This window comes from Trematomus bernacchii, unplaced genomic scaffold, assembly GCF_902827165.1.
Source record: "Trematomus bernacchii unplaced genomic scaffold, fTreBer1.1, whole genome shotgun sequence".
In the NCBI taxonomy this organism is placed as follows: domain Eukaryota; kingdom Metazoa; phylum Chordata; class Actinopteri; order Perciformes; family Nototheniidae; genus Trematomus; species Trematomus bernacchii.
In genome coordinates, this window is record NW_022987567.1 from 7,556,112 (window position 1) to 7,572,264 (window position 16,153).

Below are 16,153 nucleotides of genomic sequence, written 5' to 3' on the forward strand. Positions count from 1 at the left end.
TGTAGAAGAGACATGAAGAAGAGGGGACACATGTTGATGTAGAAGAGACATGGAGAAGAGGGGACACATGTTGATGTAGAAGAGACATGAAGAAGAGGGGACACATGTTGATGTAGAAGAGACGTGAAGAAGAGGGGACACATGTTGATGTAGAAGAGACATGAAGAAGAGGGGACACATGTTGATGTAGAAGAGACATGAAGAAGAGGGGACACATGTTGATGTAGAAGAGACATGAAGAAGTGGGGACACATGTTGATGTAGAAGAGACATGAAGAAGTGGGGACACATGTTGATGTAGAAGAGACATGAAGAAGAGGGGACACATGTTGATGTAGAAGAGACATGAAGAAGAGGGGACACATGTTGATGAAGAAGAGACATGAAGAAGAGGGGACACATGTTGATGAAGAAGAGACATGGAGAAGAGGGGACACATGTTGATGTAGAAGAGACATGAAGAAGAGGGGACACATGTTGATGTAGAAGAGACATGAAGAAGAGGGGACACATGTTGATGTAGAAGAGACATGAAGAAGAGGGGACACATGTTGATGTAGAAGAGACATGAAGAAGAGGGGACACATGTTGATGTAGAAGAGACATGAAGAAGAGGGGACACATGTTGATGTAGAAGAGACATGAAGAAGAGGGGACACATGTTGATGTAGAAGAGACGTGAAGAAGAGGGGACACATGTTGATGTAGAAGAGACATGAAGAAGAGGGGACACATGTTGATGTAGAGGAGACATGAAGAAGAGGGGACACATGTTGATGTAGAAGAGACATGAAGAAGTGGATTTTGCACAATAGGTGACCTTTAAATTGTGATGTGTGCCTTGTTAAAGCACTTTGAGTTACACCTGATGCATGAAACGTGCTATACAAATAAAGATTATTATTATTAAACCAACAAGGTAATTTATTTTAAATAACACCAGCTCCTTCTCCTCCTCCTCCTCCCAGGCTGCAGAGGCGTTTCTGGTCTTGTTGTTCTCGGATGCCAACCTGTGTGCCATCCACGCCAAGCGGGTCACCATCTTCCCCCGAGACATTCAGCTGGCCCGGAGGATCCGCGGGGTCGAAACCATGTGAGGGCGAGAAGTGAAGGGACAGCACGGACATGTTTGAAATGTTTCTGTGGCCTGGATTCTGCTTTTAATATGTAGACCTGCTTTTAAATGTTTTTCAGATGTTCAGCTAGGTATTTGTCTCTGCAAATCATCGCAGGTTTTTATGGATTCAAGAAGTTCAAATTATGTTCCTGTGGGTTCACTCGAGTCACTTTAACAGATCAGGAAATCAGGAAATAAGAGTGAGAAAAGGATCTGTGTCCGGCAGTTGTGTTTTCATATATTACTGAATAATCTACATATTAGATCTGTTGTGTTCCTGTGTTTTTATCGATGTGTAAATATTGTTCTTCATTCCAATAAGCTTATGTTAATAAACAGTACGCTTTTTTGTTATTACGACCTACTTGCCGTCTTAGTCTGCCTTCACACATTTGAACATTTTACCTTTGTGTAAGCGTGGGTTAACTTCCATAACTTGCTATTTATTAAGATCAAAAGTGGCCCAGTTCTGAGTCTGACCCCTGATGGATTAAACGTGTGGTTACATGCAGGGGTTAAATTGGGATTTGATATGTGGGGGGGGGGCTCTGTTTGAAGGTGCGACGAGGGTTTAGACGCTCGTGAATTGTTAAAGTGGACCTATCATGCTATATTTGAATAATATAGTGTAGGACCATACCTATATAAGGCAATATTTATACTTTTTTTTTTTTTAAATACCAAACAGATCATGCATTTTAGCCATGCCTCATTTCGCTCAATTTGACAATTTCTAGCTCTGGGCAGATTCTGTGAGAACAGCACCACCTACAGGCCTGGCATATGTACTACAGCGTCTCCAGCGCTTTCGAACGGCAATGGCCGTGTCTGTCTCCTCCTGATTGGTGGAGTTGGCCCAATAGCCGTAGCGCCACCGTCCTGACGTCAGGACAGTGTTCAAATCTGGATCAGTTTTTATCAGATCCGTTGCAGCCCCTTTTTTAGAGATTTGGGTATGGAGGAAAATAGAGAGGGTTGTGTTTTCTGACACTTGGTGAGTTCCCTGGAACACCGGGGACACATATTCATGTATAAAAGACGTACAAAAGTGCATTTTGCATGATAGGTCCCCTTTAAGTAAAGTCAACACTTATCGACCCTAAATATAGTCTATATTAAGAACGAGAAAAGTGTTAACATATATATCGGTTTTTGTAAACATGACAAATGTGCGAGGGTGATGACGTCAGAGCATCGTCCAGCCCCGGCCCAATTTAACCCCTGGTACTACCTGCTGTGGAGTGATGCATCATGGTACTTTGGAGGCATTTCTGTGGCTAATTAGCTGTGAGGCTCATTCAGTGTTTTATTTGGTTAATAATTGTTCGGGTGGTAATGGGAAATCTCTTCTGCTAAACATATAACATGTTTTCTCTCCTTTCCTCTATACCTCTTCTCCATTTTCTATTTGTTTTGAGTTTATGAGAGGGGGATATGAACTTGTTTTATGGTTAACTAGCATTGAAAACGTATAAGCATACCAATGACTTCATACTTAGCAGTATGCACAGACAAGTGGAAAAAGTAGTCACACACACACACCACACATGTTCTGTCCATTTATTCTGAATATCTACACACTGATACAAACCGTCTGGATAAAATTAATCTGTTCATATCTACACAGCATATAAATAATCTTAGTGTGTGCTGTACATTAACATTAGTAAAGATCATGTGACCTTAGAGGCGGCCCTACACAGACGTAATGTTCCAGTCAGACCAAGAAAACTCAGTTGTACATATAATATCTGTACACGATGAGAGGAGAAGCATTGTGTTATCATGCAGTCTTATAGAGAGGCTTCTCCAGAACCTGCACGTTCACCGTCTGATCCCGTGATCGTTGGATCCAGTCCAACATCAGCAGGAGCAACTGGGATCATGTAATAAGGCTGATGTCTTCCTTTTGGTTTCTTGTTGCAGTCGTCAAGAAGAAAAGCAACAATGAGACTTAAAAAAAACAAACATTTGCTGTCGTCAGATATGAAGCTGACCTCACTGAAGCAGCCCTTTCACATTAAGGCTTCAGGATGAGTGAATGTGACGTCAGATAACGACACACACAGAGATCATATTCTCTGCCACACATGCATATCAACCATCAATGATGCAACACAAAGGACTCTTCATGTAGCCTTCAGAGTGTAATCTGGATTGGTCTGCACTCATTTCAAATCTAATTAGAAAGACCATGATAACGTTCACACAGCAGCGGCCAAACGGAGCCTGGTGGAAGTAGTGAGTATTGCAGGGCTCTCTGAAACTGACTCCAACACCAGGTGAATGAATATGAATTGCATCTTCTCACTGCTTCCTGACAGGTGGCGAGTTTTAAATGTGGCCCGACATGGTTTGGAAAAGTCTAAACCCACTGATGCTGAAGCGCTTTTCTTCACATGATGTAATGACAACTTTTTAAACTAACATATTGGGCTAAAAAGAGGTTTCTACTTCAATGTATTCCCACGTCAGAGGATGAATGTGAGGTGAGAGGGAAACTACATGTAGGGTTGTAAAGTGATCTGGAAAACATCTGGGCATCTTTTTCAACCTAATTATTAATTTAGTTCCCATAAAACATGTACATTAAAATCCAAAATCGCAAATTTTTTCACACCAGTATGATATAAACGTGATATTTTTAACCAAAATAGTTATTTTTAAATCTATAAATCGCTCTGATTATTTTCCTAATCTAACAAATATTAAACTTTACATATATGTTAGATACATGTCGAATATATTGTATATATAGTTTAAAAAATAGGCTGTGGCACATTATTCACAGGGACATACATGTATATTCTATATCTCGTAAGGGGCCCTCTGCTAAAAACGAGCAAAGAGAATTATTATTCCCATTAAAAACATGTTCTGCTCCATTTGTTTCATGGATGGTCAAATTAAAATGTGCTTTATGACGTGATGCGGGGCCAAATCAATGGGTTTAGACATTTCATGGCAATTAAAAGGCAAATAGAAATCATCACTTCCTGTAAACAAGCATGTGTGTGTGTGTGTGTGTGGACGAGGGTCTCCTAACATTCACATATGAGCTCAGCTACATGTTGGTTTTGATTGGGGGGGGGGGCGGGGGGGCATCACTCCCAGTACCTCTGTTCCCGATGTTTGGTCACATGATGCGGTCCACTTCCATTCATAAAAAAAAACTGAGGTATTGAACAGAAGCAGCGGAGAGAGGCTTCACACCGACTTCTCTTTGATCTTTTAATCATGTCCATTTTCTCTTCCTGTCACCAGCAGGAAGTGTGCTCGTTCCCATGGAGATCAGCAGCTGTTCATGCACAACATCTTGCCTGTGCATTGAAATGAAGGATCGCTAAAAGAAATGATTGGGGGGTCTGTCCACAGAATCCACTATAATTAACTTTAATGTTTTCCGAGGTGACGCTGGTCTCCTGCTGGCCTTCTGACCTCTAGTCGTCTAGTTTTTTCTCCTCACTGTTGGAGCTCCTCTCAGATTTGGGGGGGGGGGGGGGGGGGGATCTCAGTTTCTCAGTTGCTGATGGGAGCCCCGGGGGTTGCTGGGATACGAGGCATCTTCTTGGCTGGACTGGGGATGTGCTGCTGGAGAAAAAACAAGGACATGAACTCTTTGGTAATAAACAAACATAGGTACAGATTAAAGAGTCCTTTTTTTTCTTTTGGGGGGGGGGGGGGGGGGGGTTTCCCTTTCCTGTAGTGTGTTATATACGGTTTCTTTTTGCCTTTGCAGACCATTTACATCAGGGGTGTCAAACACGAGGCCCGCGACCTCATTTTATGTGGCTTGCAAAGAATATAATATACAATAGATGTAATTGTTGAATATTTGCTTTCAATTACTAACCCTAGACTTCTGCTTTCAGACGTAGTTATTTATGAAGTTGTTACCAGAACTGATAATAATCCAATGCAGAGCCAATAATGTCATATAATACATTATTTTATATATATATATATATATATATATATATATATATATATATATAGATATATATAGATATATATATATATATATATATATATATATATATATATATATATATATATATATATATATATATATATATATATATATATATAGTCTTAAAGTTACAACCAGCCCTTTGAGTGCAACCATAACGCTAATGTGGCCCGCGATGAAATTGAGTTTGACACCCCTGGATTAAAGAGTCCTTATTCTTCTTTTTGTGTTTTTCCCCTTTCATGTAGTGTGTTATATAAGTTTTAGTGCATGTAAACGGTCTGCAAAGGCTACAATCCCTGTGTTCCCTCCACTGACTTCACTAATACTATAGTATAAACGTAATAGTTAATATAGCCTCAACCACAGGGTAATGAATGATCTGGATCTACATTAGATATCATGTTGGAGCAGAAGGGTGCAGTACCACTGACTTCACTATTATACTATAGTAGAAAAGTTCATATAGCCTCAACAACAGAATGATCTGGATGTACATCAGATATGTCCCTGTACCTCTGTGGCGGTGGTGGAGCGGACCCCCTCTGACTCTGCAGACAGCTCTATGCCGGGGGCGCTGCGGGCGTACTCCCTGCGGTGCTTCTCATCCACTCGGGTCAGGTACCACGTCCCGGGGAACAGATCCTCCACAGAGCTGCTGGGGACGTAGGGGGCTGTGTGGGGGGGGAGGAGAGGAGGAAGGAGGAAGGAGGTAGTGAGAAACACAGGATCGAAGATATCAAAACAAAGCCTTCTTCCACTCATACTGCCATTTATTTAATTTTTACGTTATTATTTATATACCCCTTTTGTTTGTTTGTTTGTTTACCATGTAAAGCGGCCTTGGGTCCCTTGAAAGGCGCTATACAAATGTAATCTATTATTAAAGCCGGTGGTTTAACTTCCTGACATAATAGCCTATCATTCGTCTGTAAGCATCTAATAATGTATTTATTACTACAACATACAGTATCTTATTTCCCTGTACAGTATTTACATTCTGTTCTTGTTTATCTTATTCTGTTTACATGCATATATACACTCCTGCATTTACTTACTTTTACATTTTTGCATTTTATTTGACAGTTTACTTCATCAAAGCCTTCAAACATGACCTTTCTGTTGATGATATAACATCTCTATAGACAAGAAGGACTCAGTCTCAGCAGGGACAGTTCTCATACCTAAGTGATGCGTCTCCTGTCTCAGCTTCATGCACTCGGAGAAGACGGGAGGAGAAACCTTCTGTCTGGAGTCCAGACGCAGCTTCAGGTCGCTCAGGCTGGACACCAGTTTGTCCAGAGCAGATCCTGGATCAGAGAGTTAACCTTCTGTTAGTTTCCACTGTGTTATAATGACTGCACTCACACGTTCAGAGCAGTGTTCTCACCTGGCGTGTGGTCCTGTGTCACTCTGATGGAATACAGAGTGGCAGCGAACCCTGAGCCGTACGAGAAAACTCCGACTCTCTGTCCGGCTATCTGAGAGGCGCTGTGTCTGCAATGGAGGAAACACACATTCTATTTAAACACACACACAACTCAATTCTTCATCTGTTTCATTCATTCGAGTCATTTACAGTCTGAAAATGTTCAGTGTGCAGGGACTTCACTGAACAACTGAGAGTAAATGTCCTGTTTTTAACTGTGTAATTAGCTATTGTTGTACTTTAAGATTATAGGTTAAAATGTACGGGATAGGTCAAAATTAAATAAGATGCGTTCACTTTAAGATGAAGTAGCATCAGGTAAATATGGGAGTTGGTAAGTGAGTCCTGTCAGCTTACATTGCTCTGAGAAATACATTCAGAGACATTTTGTTACTTGGGCATTTATACATTCCCGGACGACTAGACTTCCTGCCTCTTGATCACATGACTGCAGCGAGTGGTGAGACAGACGGGAGAGTGACTCTGAGACAGACGGGAGAGTGACTCTGAGACAGACGGGAGAGTGACTCTGAGACAGACGGGAGAGTGACTCTGAGACAGACGGGAGAGTGACTCTGAGACAGACGGGAGAGTGACTCTGAGACAGACGGGAGAGTGACTCTGAGACAGACGGGAGAGTGACTCTGACACAGACGGGAGAGTGACTCTGAGACAGACGGGAGAGTGACTCTGAGACAGACGGGAGAGTGACTCTGAGACAGACGGGAGAGTGACTCTGAGACAGACGGGAGAGTGACTCTGAGACAGACGGGAGAGTGACTCTGCGTCAGACGGGAGAGTGACTCTGCGTCAGACGGGAGACTGACTCTGAGACAGACGGGAGAGTGACTCTGAGACAGACGGGAGAGTGACTCTGAGACAGACGGGAGAGTGACTCTGAGACAGACGGGAGAGTGACTCTGAGACAGACGGGAGAGTGACTCTGCGTCAGACGGGAGAGTGACTCTGAGACAGACGGGAGAGTGACTCTGAGACAGACGGGAGAGTGACTCTGCGTCCGACGGGAGAGTGACTCTGAGACAGACGGGAGAGTGACTCTGCGTCCGACGGGAGAGTGACTCTGAGACAGACGGGAGAGTGACTCTGAGACAGACGGGAGAGTGACTCTGCGTCCGACGGGAGAGTGACTCTGAGACAGACGGGAGAGTGACTCTGCGTCCGACGGGAGACTGACTCTGAGACAGACGGGAGAGTGACTCTGCGTCCGACGGGAGAGTGACTCTGAGACAGACGGGAGAGTGACTCTGCGTCAGACGGGAGAGTGACTCTGCGTCAGACGGGAGAGTGACTCTGCGTCAGACGGGAGAGTGACTCTGCGTCAGACGGGAGAGTGACTCTGCGTCAGACGGGAGAGTGACTCTGAGACAGACGGGAGAGTGACTCTGCGTCAGACGGGAGAGTGACTCTGCGTCAGACGGGAGAGTGACTCTGAGACAGACGGGAGAGTGACTCTGAGACAGACGGGAGAGTGACTCTGAGACAGACGGGAGAGTGACTCAGAGACAGACGGGAGAGTGACTCTGAGACAGACGGGAGAGTGACTCTGAGACAGACGGGAGAGTGACTCTGAGACAGACGGGAGAGTGACTCTGAGACAGACGGGAGAGTGACTCTGAGACAGACGGGAGAGTGACTCTGAGACAGGCGGGAGAGTGACTCTGAGACAGGCGGGAGAGTGACTCTGAGACAGGCGGGAGAGTGACTCTGAGACAGGCGGGAGAGTGACTCTGAGACAGGCGGGAGAGTGACTCTGAGACAGACGGGAGAGTGACTCTGAGACAGACGGGAGAGTGACTCTGAGACAGACGGGAGAGTGACTCTGAGACAGACGGGAGAGTGACTCTGACACAGACGGGAGAGTGACTCTGACACAGACGGGAGAGTGACTCTGACACAGACGGGAGAGTGACTCTGACACAGACGGGAGAGTGACTCTGACACAGACGGGAGAGTGACTCTGAGACAGACGGGAGAGTGACTCTGAGACAGACGGGAGGAGAGTGACTCTGAGACAGACGGGAGAGTGACTCTGAGACAGACGGGAGAGTGACTCTGAGACAGACGGGAGAGTGACTCTGAGACAGACGGGAGAGTGACTCTGCGTCAGACGGGAGAGTGACTCTGCGTCAGACGGGAGAGTGACTCTGAGACAGACGGGAGAGCTGACTCTGAGACAGACGGGAGAGTGACTCTGAGACAGACGGGAGAGTGACTCTGAGACAGACGGGAGAGTGACTCTGAGACAGACGGGAGAGTGACTCTGAGACAGACGGGAGAGTGACTCTGAGTCAGACGGGAGAGTGACTCTGAGACAGACGGGAGAGTGACTCTGAGACAGACGGGAGAGTGACTCTGCGTCCGACGGGAGAGTGACTCTGAGACAGACGGGAGAGTGACTCTGCGTCAGACGGGAGAGTGACTCTGCGTCAGACGGGAGAGTGACTCTGCGTCAGACGGGAGAGTGACTCTGCGTCAGACGGGAGAGTGACTCTGCGTCAGACGGGAGAGTGACTCTGAGACAGACGGGAGAGTGACTCTGAGACAGACGGGAGAGTGACTCTGAGACAGACGGGAGAGTGACTCTGAGACAGACGGGAGAGTGACTCTGAGACAGACGGGAGAGTGACTCTGAGACAGACGGGAGAGTGACTCTGAGACAGACGGGAGAGTGACTCTGAGACAGACGGGAGAGTGACTCTGAGACAGACGGGAGAGTGACTCTGAGACAGACGGGAGAGTGACTCTGAGACCAGACGGGAGAGTGACTCTGCGACAGACGGGAGAGTGACTCTGAGACAGACGGGAGAGTGACTCTGAGACAGACGGGAGAGTGACTCTGAGACAGACGGGAGAGTGACTCTGAGACAGACGGGAGAGTGACTCTGAGACAGACGGGAGAGTGACTCTGCGTCAGACGGGAGACTGACTCTGAGACGGACAGGAGAGTGACTCTGCGTCAGACAGGAGAGTGACTCAGAGACAGACAGGAGAGTGACTCTGAGACAGACGGGAGAGTGACTCTGAGACAGACGGGAGAGTGACTCTGCGTCAGACGGGAGACTGACTCTGAGACAGACGGGAGAGTGACTCTGCGTCAGACGGGAGACTGACTCTGAGACGGACAGGAGAGTGACTCTGCGTCAGACAGGAGAGTGACTCTGAGACAGACAGGAGAGTGACTCTGAGACAGACAGGAGTGTGACAGTGATACGTACGTTGCGATGAGCGATGCCAGGCAGCCGTAGACCGAGGGCGTGTACATGTTTCCGTTCTGGTTGGAGACGAGCAGGGAGTGCTTGGTCTTCTTCTCAAACATATCTGTGCTGGCCTTCAAGAAAGCCTTCTCCACGTCCCGGTCGAAGTACGTCTCCTCTGGCTTCACGTCTCTGTGATTCAAACACACACACAGGATGAGAAAGTGTTTCCTCGTGGGGTCATAGAACAACAGAGCTGTGTTTTTCAAAGAGAGCATGATTTACAAATAATCTTCACACTTCTTACTGGCATGGTTTCAAGAAACTGACTTCACTAATAGTAAGGCGAGGGGACATATGTTTATGTATAAAAGATTTTGCATAATAGGTGACCTTTAAAAGCAGGTGTTTTGTTCCAGAGTGTTACTGCGGGTGTACCTGAAGGCGTCGAGGCCGGTGAAGGGTCCCGTCTCAGTGTTGGGGTTGGGGTGGAGCAGGAAGTCGTTGAGCATCAGCCTGGCCAGAGACTTCTGCACCAGCTTGCAGTACGGAGAGTGGAAGACCAGGTAGCCGAAGTCCTCCAGGCTGAAGCGCTCCTCTGAGCCCTCTGAGGGGAAGAGGAACCAGGAACAAAACCGTGAACACACTGCTTTAAACTGTTCTCAATAATGCACTACATACACACAGCAGGAGACAAATCAGAGTAGTATATTTTGGTCATGTAAAGCTTCTTCAATAAGAGAACTGTGAAGTGTTTTTGGTATTTCTCTAAATGACAACTCAAGTCTAATAGTTGAAAAACTCCAGAAGCGATCAAGAGAAGTATTCGCAAATGTTCCTTTTAATACGAGTAGAAATATTTAAACATATTACAAGGAATTGGTTAAAAGATGATAACTGAGTAAGCCATAAATGGAAGGATCTTGTCTAAGAAATATGGACTGGAGTCTGGACTGCATTATTTGCACACGCCACTCATCTGGTTTCTCCTCTTTGCACACGGCTCTAGGCACCAAACACCAACTGAGCTCATTTAAAAAGGTCAGGCGCACGGCCACATGCTAAAGAGCTGATGTGCAAACACAGCCCATCATACCAAGCCTGGAGAGAAGAGCTATCATTCAGTGCTTCTTATTTACACTTCATAATGTGTCTTCAACAGCCTCTTGTTCTCACATATGGTAAATGTGGAAACATGAGGTGAAAGGCTCATGTCATTAAAGCACTTTATGCTCAGTGAACTGACGTAAACTTCTTAGCACAGCGAGCCGGTAGTGTCCTAAACCTCTTAACTAATCAGCTGTTAGAGAGCAGAGACTTTGACTCGGAGCAAACGGGAGAGGAAGAAGCAACACTGTGTCCGTCAACTGGAATATTACAACTAAAGTTTTTTGCTGGAGCCGTAGAGAGGCGAAGTCCCGTCCATCTACTTCCGACCCATGGGACCTTATTTCGGAAAAATTATGTATTGAAGTCAATGGGGAGAGAAAGATTATCTTTCGATCCCGTTTGAATTGTGCCACGAATTACACATATGATGTTTGTCAATCTTAAAAAATCATTTCCAAGTCAAAAAAGTCACAGTTTGTCGTAAAACTGTTGAAATATAAGACTATGAAAAATACGCAACTAGAAAGACTACAAATCCCAGAATCGCGGTCCCGCATGCTGGCTCTTAGGAACCGACTAACTCCCCTTGTGTGTATGTACAGCTCTCAACATGCCCAGACTTGGAGTGATTTTCACCTCTTTTAATACTTTCCGCCTCATTCTGAAAGAAAGAAGTGAAATGTGCCAACGTGACGGCCGTCTGGGTGTGTGGTGCGAGACGGGAGATGTAGTTCATTGAGCGGTTTCACACAAAAAAAAGTGTTACTTCACAGTTTTACGACACATTCTTTTTTTTTAGACTTGTAAAATTATCTTTTAAATTGACAAACATCATATGTGTAATTCGTGGCTCAATTCAAACCGGATCGAAAGATAATCTTTCTCTCCCCATTGACCCAATGCATAATTTTTCCGAAATAAGGTCCCATGGAGGTCCCCCGGAAAGGGAGGGACTTCGCCTCTCTCTAGATGGGTATTTGTAGAAGTTTTTAAGCACCACACGCTTTTGGTACAAAATACTCTTCAAATGTTTTTCTCCATTGCAGATTAAAGAGTAGGGTTCGTGGCTGATCGTTATGCAATGCCATGCAAACTGCTGTGACTTAATCTTCAACGTGACACAGTGTGTTTCTCACTGGCTCCTTTCATTAGCAGCTCAACAGAATAATGTCCGCACTTCTTCATATGAACACTGCACAGTTCTGCTGGCTGACATTTCCTTTGGTGGAGCAAATCTGTGGTCTGCACATGTTGTCTAGTATCAGTCACGTACTACTCACAACTTCTGCTTATGGTAAACCAAATAAGAGAGTTGAGTATGAGTTCATGTCACACCCACATCTGTCCTGTCAGGTATAGAAAGAAGCCTTCACTTGTTTTTAGCTTTGATGCAACACAAGCCTGGAACAAACTGCGTGAAAGTCAGAGGTCCGCCCAACCCATGGTTCTTTTAAATCAAAGATCCTTTAACCGTGCCTTATCGTTGCACTTTGAGCTGCAGCCAGTATTTTATCACTTTTATGAATTGTCTTGTTTTGAATTATTATATGTTAAATGCCTATGTGAAGCACTTTGAGTTGCCGCGGTGTCTTACAATGTGCTATACAGATAAGATAACATAACCTGGAACCTTGTAAATGTTGTAGGATCATTCTATGGATGACCTTTGACCCACCTTTCTGCCACTGAGCGTGGATCTTGTTGCGGTACACAGCGTAGCAGCGGTCCAAGGCGCTCAGGTAGCACTCGATGGACAGCTTTCCGTCCACCACGGGATACTCTGACATCAGGTCGGGCTTGTAGAAGTCGTAGGCGTGCTGCATGTGGGTTCCTCTCAGACCTGCAGGAGACACAGGAGCCATTTAGATTCTTCTATAAGTGAAACGTGTCTAGGCATGTATGACTGAATGTCTAATGCTGATGCTTCAAAACACATCTTTGCAAAAATGTTATTTAGTTTTATGCTCACTATAAAAAAAAAGGTTTCTGTTAATAAACTTTCCCAGAATGACGGTGCTAGTTTCTGATACTAAGATTTAGTTCAACACATAACTCATCTTACCTGTGCACGTTGTAAAAATCACTCAATAGTCAATCATACATTAAAACGATAAGAATCACAAAGGTAAACAGAGATCCGGAAAGAACCTTCCCTTCACCAGCAGTAGGTACACATGGTGATGATGGGACAGGCTGATTGACAGTGGGGTCTTATCAATCAGTCAATGATTGAAGAGTGCTGCCTGATCTTTGTGAACAACAACACACCCTCCTCACTGACCTTGTTCAAAAGCCAGAGGAGCGTTGGGCCCCACCAGCATGGCCACGGCCCCGGCCCCTCCTGTGGGCCGCGCGCTTCCTGAGGCGTAAACAGCAATGTCCCCCGCTACAACCACAGCATAACGGCCTGTAGGGGGGAGACATGAGGACACAGGTTACAGAATGTACATTACACACACAAGTATCTTATCTTAAATAGAATCATCAGAACAGGACCTTTGAACAGAGTGTTTTGTTTAACAAGTAAGGCTGACAGGTTACAGAATGTACAGTAAACACACAAGTATCTTATCTTAAATAGAATCAGAACAGGACCTTTGAACAGAGTGTTTTTTTTAACAAGTAAGGCTGATTAGAGAGACATCTTTCTGCTAAAAAGGTCGGATCTGAAGCAATAATGAATACCAAACACTTCTTAATAATGCTACACTTCAATAATGTTAAAATGTCAGCACATCCAAATGTACACAATCCTGTCCCCTCACCATCCCAGGAGCTGGACTCCACCCAGTTGACAGCATTGAAGAGAGCAGCTGTGCCCCCGTAGCAGGCGTTGGTGGTGTCGATGCCCTCCACATCTGTATTACCAGAGTCCTCAAACAGCTGCATGAGGACCGTCTTCACCGACTTGGACTTGTCGATGATGGTCTCGGTGCCGACCTCTAGGCGACCCACGCTGTCGTAGGAGAGGCCGTTTCTTTCCATCAGCTTCTGGACCGCGGTGAGGCACAGAGAGTTGATGTCCTCAAGGTCCGAGCAGAAGCCCATGCGGTCCTGGCCGAGCCCCACGGTGTATTTACCGGGTGCCACCCCGTCCTCCTGCTCCAGCTCCGTCTGGTCCACGTACTGCGACGGCAAGTACAGCTCCAAGGCAATGATGCCCACATCTTTGGGCCATGGTCCCAGGCCACTGATCGGGGCTGATCCTGGCATCCTGGAGGAAAGAGAGGAGGTGTTGGCGTTATTTTAATGTGATCAATATGGGTGTTGTCAGTGTACAGTATCATGCATGCTGATGTTGAAATGGATGAATAAACAGGGACTGCTCACACACACAGAACACAAGCCGTCAGAATAATAAGGAAAAGGAGAGCTCCATCTGGCAAATTAGCTTTCAAACCATGTGAGACATCTGGTAACTTTAGACATGAGACATTATCTGCGTGTCACTGTTAGAGGTCTAACAGTATGTCTCAGCTAATGTAAGAGGAGCAGGGTTACTGAGACCACTGACCAACAGGCATGTTAGCTAACGTCATGTCAGTGTGTACGGTGCTTGAGATACTATCATCTGCCAGCCTGGTGTTTAAAATCTAACCAAACTAATGGCACACCGGGTTGCACACACCACTAACTAAGCTTACCAAAAAGACAGCAAACCACACAGGAATGTGCTAACGCTAGCTTCTTCAAATCCACAAGCAGGACGGTTTTAAAGCCAAGTTTTGCTATCATTGTCCTTCATTTAAAAGATTACACATACCTCACCGGCTAGATACAAGAGATTGTGATTGTAGATAACGTTATGGATAGTGGAGAGGAAACTAGGTGAAAGGGCAACGGGATTTCCTGGAATTTAAGTCCGAAATCTGTAACCCCTAGTCACATTGGAGGGTCGATAATGTAAGAACATAGAGGTTTGTTTAGCGTTAGGTTTCAGTGTTTAAAAACACATTTAAGGTAGATTAAAAAACTATATTCAGGACACCGAATTAGCTAGGTCATGATAAAGACATAAAATATACAGTTAGATTGCAACCCGGACCAATTAGCGGACGGACCCACTTCCTCTCCTACGGCTAGCACACACATTTATATTTCATAAACACATTTCTCAACATTTTCCCAGTTTATATTTCATTTTCTAAATACAATTATACAAACAGTTAATTAAATTATGCAAAATTAAAAAAGCCCAACAATTTTACACATGTCTAAACACTTTAATTCCTGAATGAACACTGATGTATTGTCATACTGATATTCTGTACAAAATCTGAAGTCCACTGAGACAAATTTGTGATATTGGGCTATATAAATAAACATTGATTGATTGATTGATTGATTGGTTGATTGATTGATTGATTTATGTTTTTAAGTGCCTCGGTCACCTTTGCATGCCAGATAGCTGCCTGCCAAAGGACATCTTATACAGCGAGCAGAGCACTGGTTCCAGAGGCAGAGGACGACCACTGCTGCGCTTCAAGGATGTCAAGGATGTCGTGAAGCGTGACAAGAGGACCCTGGACATTGTGACGGGCGGCTGGGAGAGGCTGGCAGAGGACCGGGCGAAGCTGCGCCAAAGTAGTGACAGACTTGAAAAAGACTAGATACGTGAACGTACTGTATCTCTCTGATTGCACTGTACAATCTCTGGTAAATGTCTTGCCAAAAAAAGTGTATTGGAAAATGGTTCAATAGTTTGGATAAAAATAACTTACACAGTTGGACCTCCGTATTTTATACTACTATCCTGACGATTTAACCACAATTACAAAGAAGATAAACACAAATACAGAGCCATGTTCATGCCTGCTGTCTTTGGGATTAAACACCTGAATTTCAACGTGAAGCTCCTCACCTGTGTGTGAAGTTAACTCCAGAGACACGATAGTTATCACTCGGTGTTACTTGTTTCCAGCCCAACAGTGTTTGACAGGCCGGCAGCGATCTGTATTTATATGAAGCGACGGAGAGCGGAACAGCCTACCTGGCCAACTGACCAATCACAGCTCACAAACAACATGCGGCGCTACCTAGTCCCGCAGATTTCTGGCCAATCGGCGAGTGGGAAACACAACCACGCGCCAGAGCCGTATCTGCTGTCCAATGGGGTGAGTTGTACGATGTCTGGTGAGAAAAAGCAGCCAATCTGAGTGCGACAGTCCTTCCTGGCGCGGTGGACACAGCACTGAGCAACGGAGCAGCGTGTCCATGGCAACAGTCAACCATTCATACATTCAGCGGGCACTCCTGCTGCCACATGTTTTATTTGCCATTAAATTACTCAAAAGTAAGTAGTACTGAAGTAT

General features: G+C 45.2%; 2 protein-coding genes across 6 annotated transcripts in view; one reads left to right on the forward strand and one right to left on the reverse strand.

The window, feature by feature from the left end:
* The window catches only part of LOC117479004 (histone H3.3), a 9,722-nt gene extending 8,245 nt beyond the window's left edge, over positions 1 to 1,477 (forward strand). The window contains exon 5 of the mRNA XM_034126002.1: positions 969 to 1,477. Within this exon, the coding sequence (XP_033981893.1) occupies positions 969 to 1,097 (129 nt within the window). The 3' untranslated portion in view covers positions 1,098 to 1,477. The remainder of the gene's footprint in view (positions 1 to 968) is intronic.
* Positions 1,478 to 2,663: 1,186 nt separating this feature from the next.
* On the reverse strand, positions 2,664 to 15,773 carry hmgcs1 (3-hydroxy-3-methylglutaryl-CoA synthase 1 (soluble)). Of its 5 annotated transcripts, none has more exons than XM_034125879.1 (11): positions 15,703 to 15,760; positions 15,233 to 15,436; positions 13,607 to 14,055; positions 13,123 to 13,248; positions 12,517 to 12,681; positions 10,170 to 10,338; positions 9,753 to 9,923; positions 6,478 to 6,584; positions 6,272 to 6,397; positions 5,604 to 5,761; positions 2,664 to 4,708 (listed from the first exon to the last, which is right to left on the reverse strand). In XM_034125879.1, exons 2-11 carry the CDS (start codon positions 15,370 to 15,372, stop codon positions 4,637 to 4,639), a joined length of 1,683 nt encoding a protein of 560 aa, XP_033981770.1. In that variant the 5' UTR covers positions 15,373 to 15,436; positions 15,703 to 15,760; the 3' UTR covers positions 2,664 to 4,636. The 5 variants fall into 5 exon arrangements, with proteins under 5 accessions (XP_033981770.1, XP_033981771.1, XP_033981769.1 ...); XM_034125880.1 differs by having other exon boundaries at positions 2,664 to 4,705; positions 15,233 to 15,415; positions 15,703 to 15,757; XM_034125878.1 differs by having other exon boundaries at positions 15,233 to 15,415; positions 15,703 to 15,757.
* Positions 15,774 to 16,153: the final 380 nt, after the last annotated feature.

Coding starts and splice junctions, on each gene's coding strand:
- hmgcs1 (XM_034125879.1), bottom strand. CDS start 15,372: ATGTCCAGGGTCCTCTTGTCACGCTTCACGACATCCTTGACATCCTTG. Junction 10,339..12,516: donor CCACGCTCAGTGGCAGAAAG/GTGGGTCAAAGG, acceptor TCTTCCCCTCAG/AGGGCTCAGAGGAGCGCTTC. Junction 6,398..6,477: donor GACACAGGACCACACGCCAG/GTGAGAACACTG, acceptor TCTCTGATCCAG/GATCTGCTCTGGACAAACTG.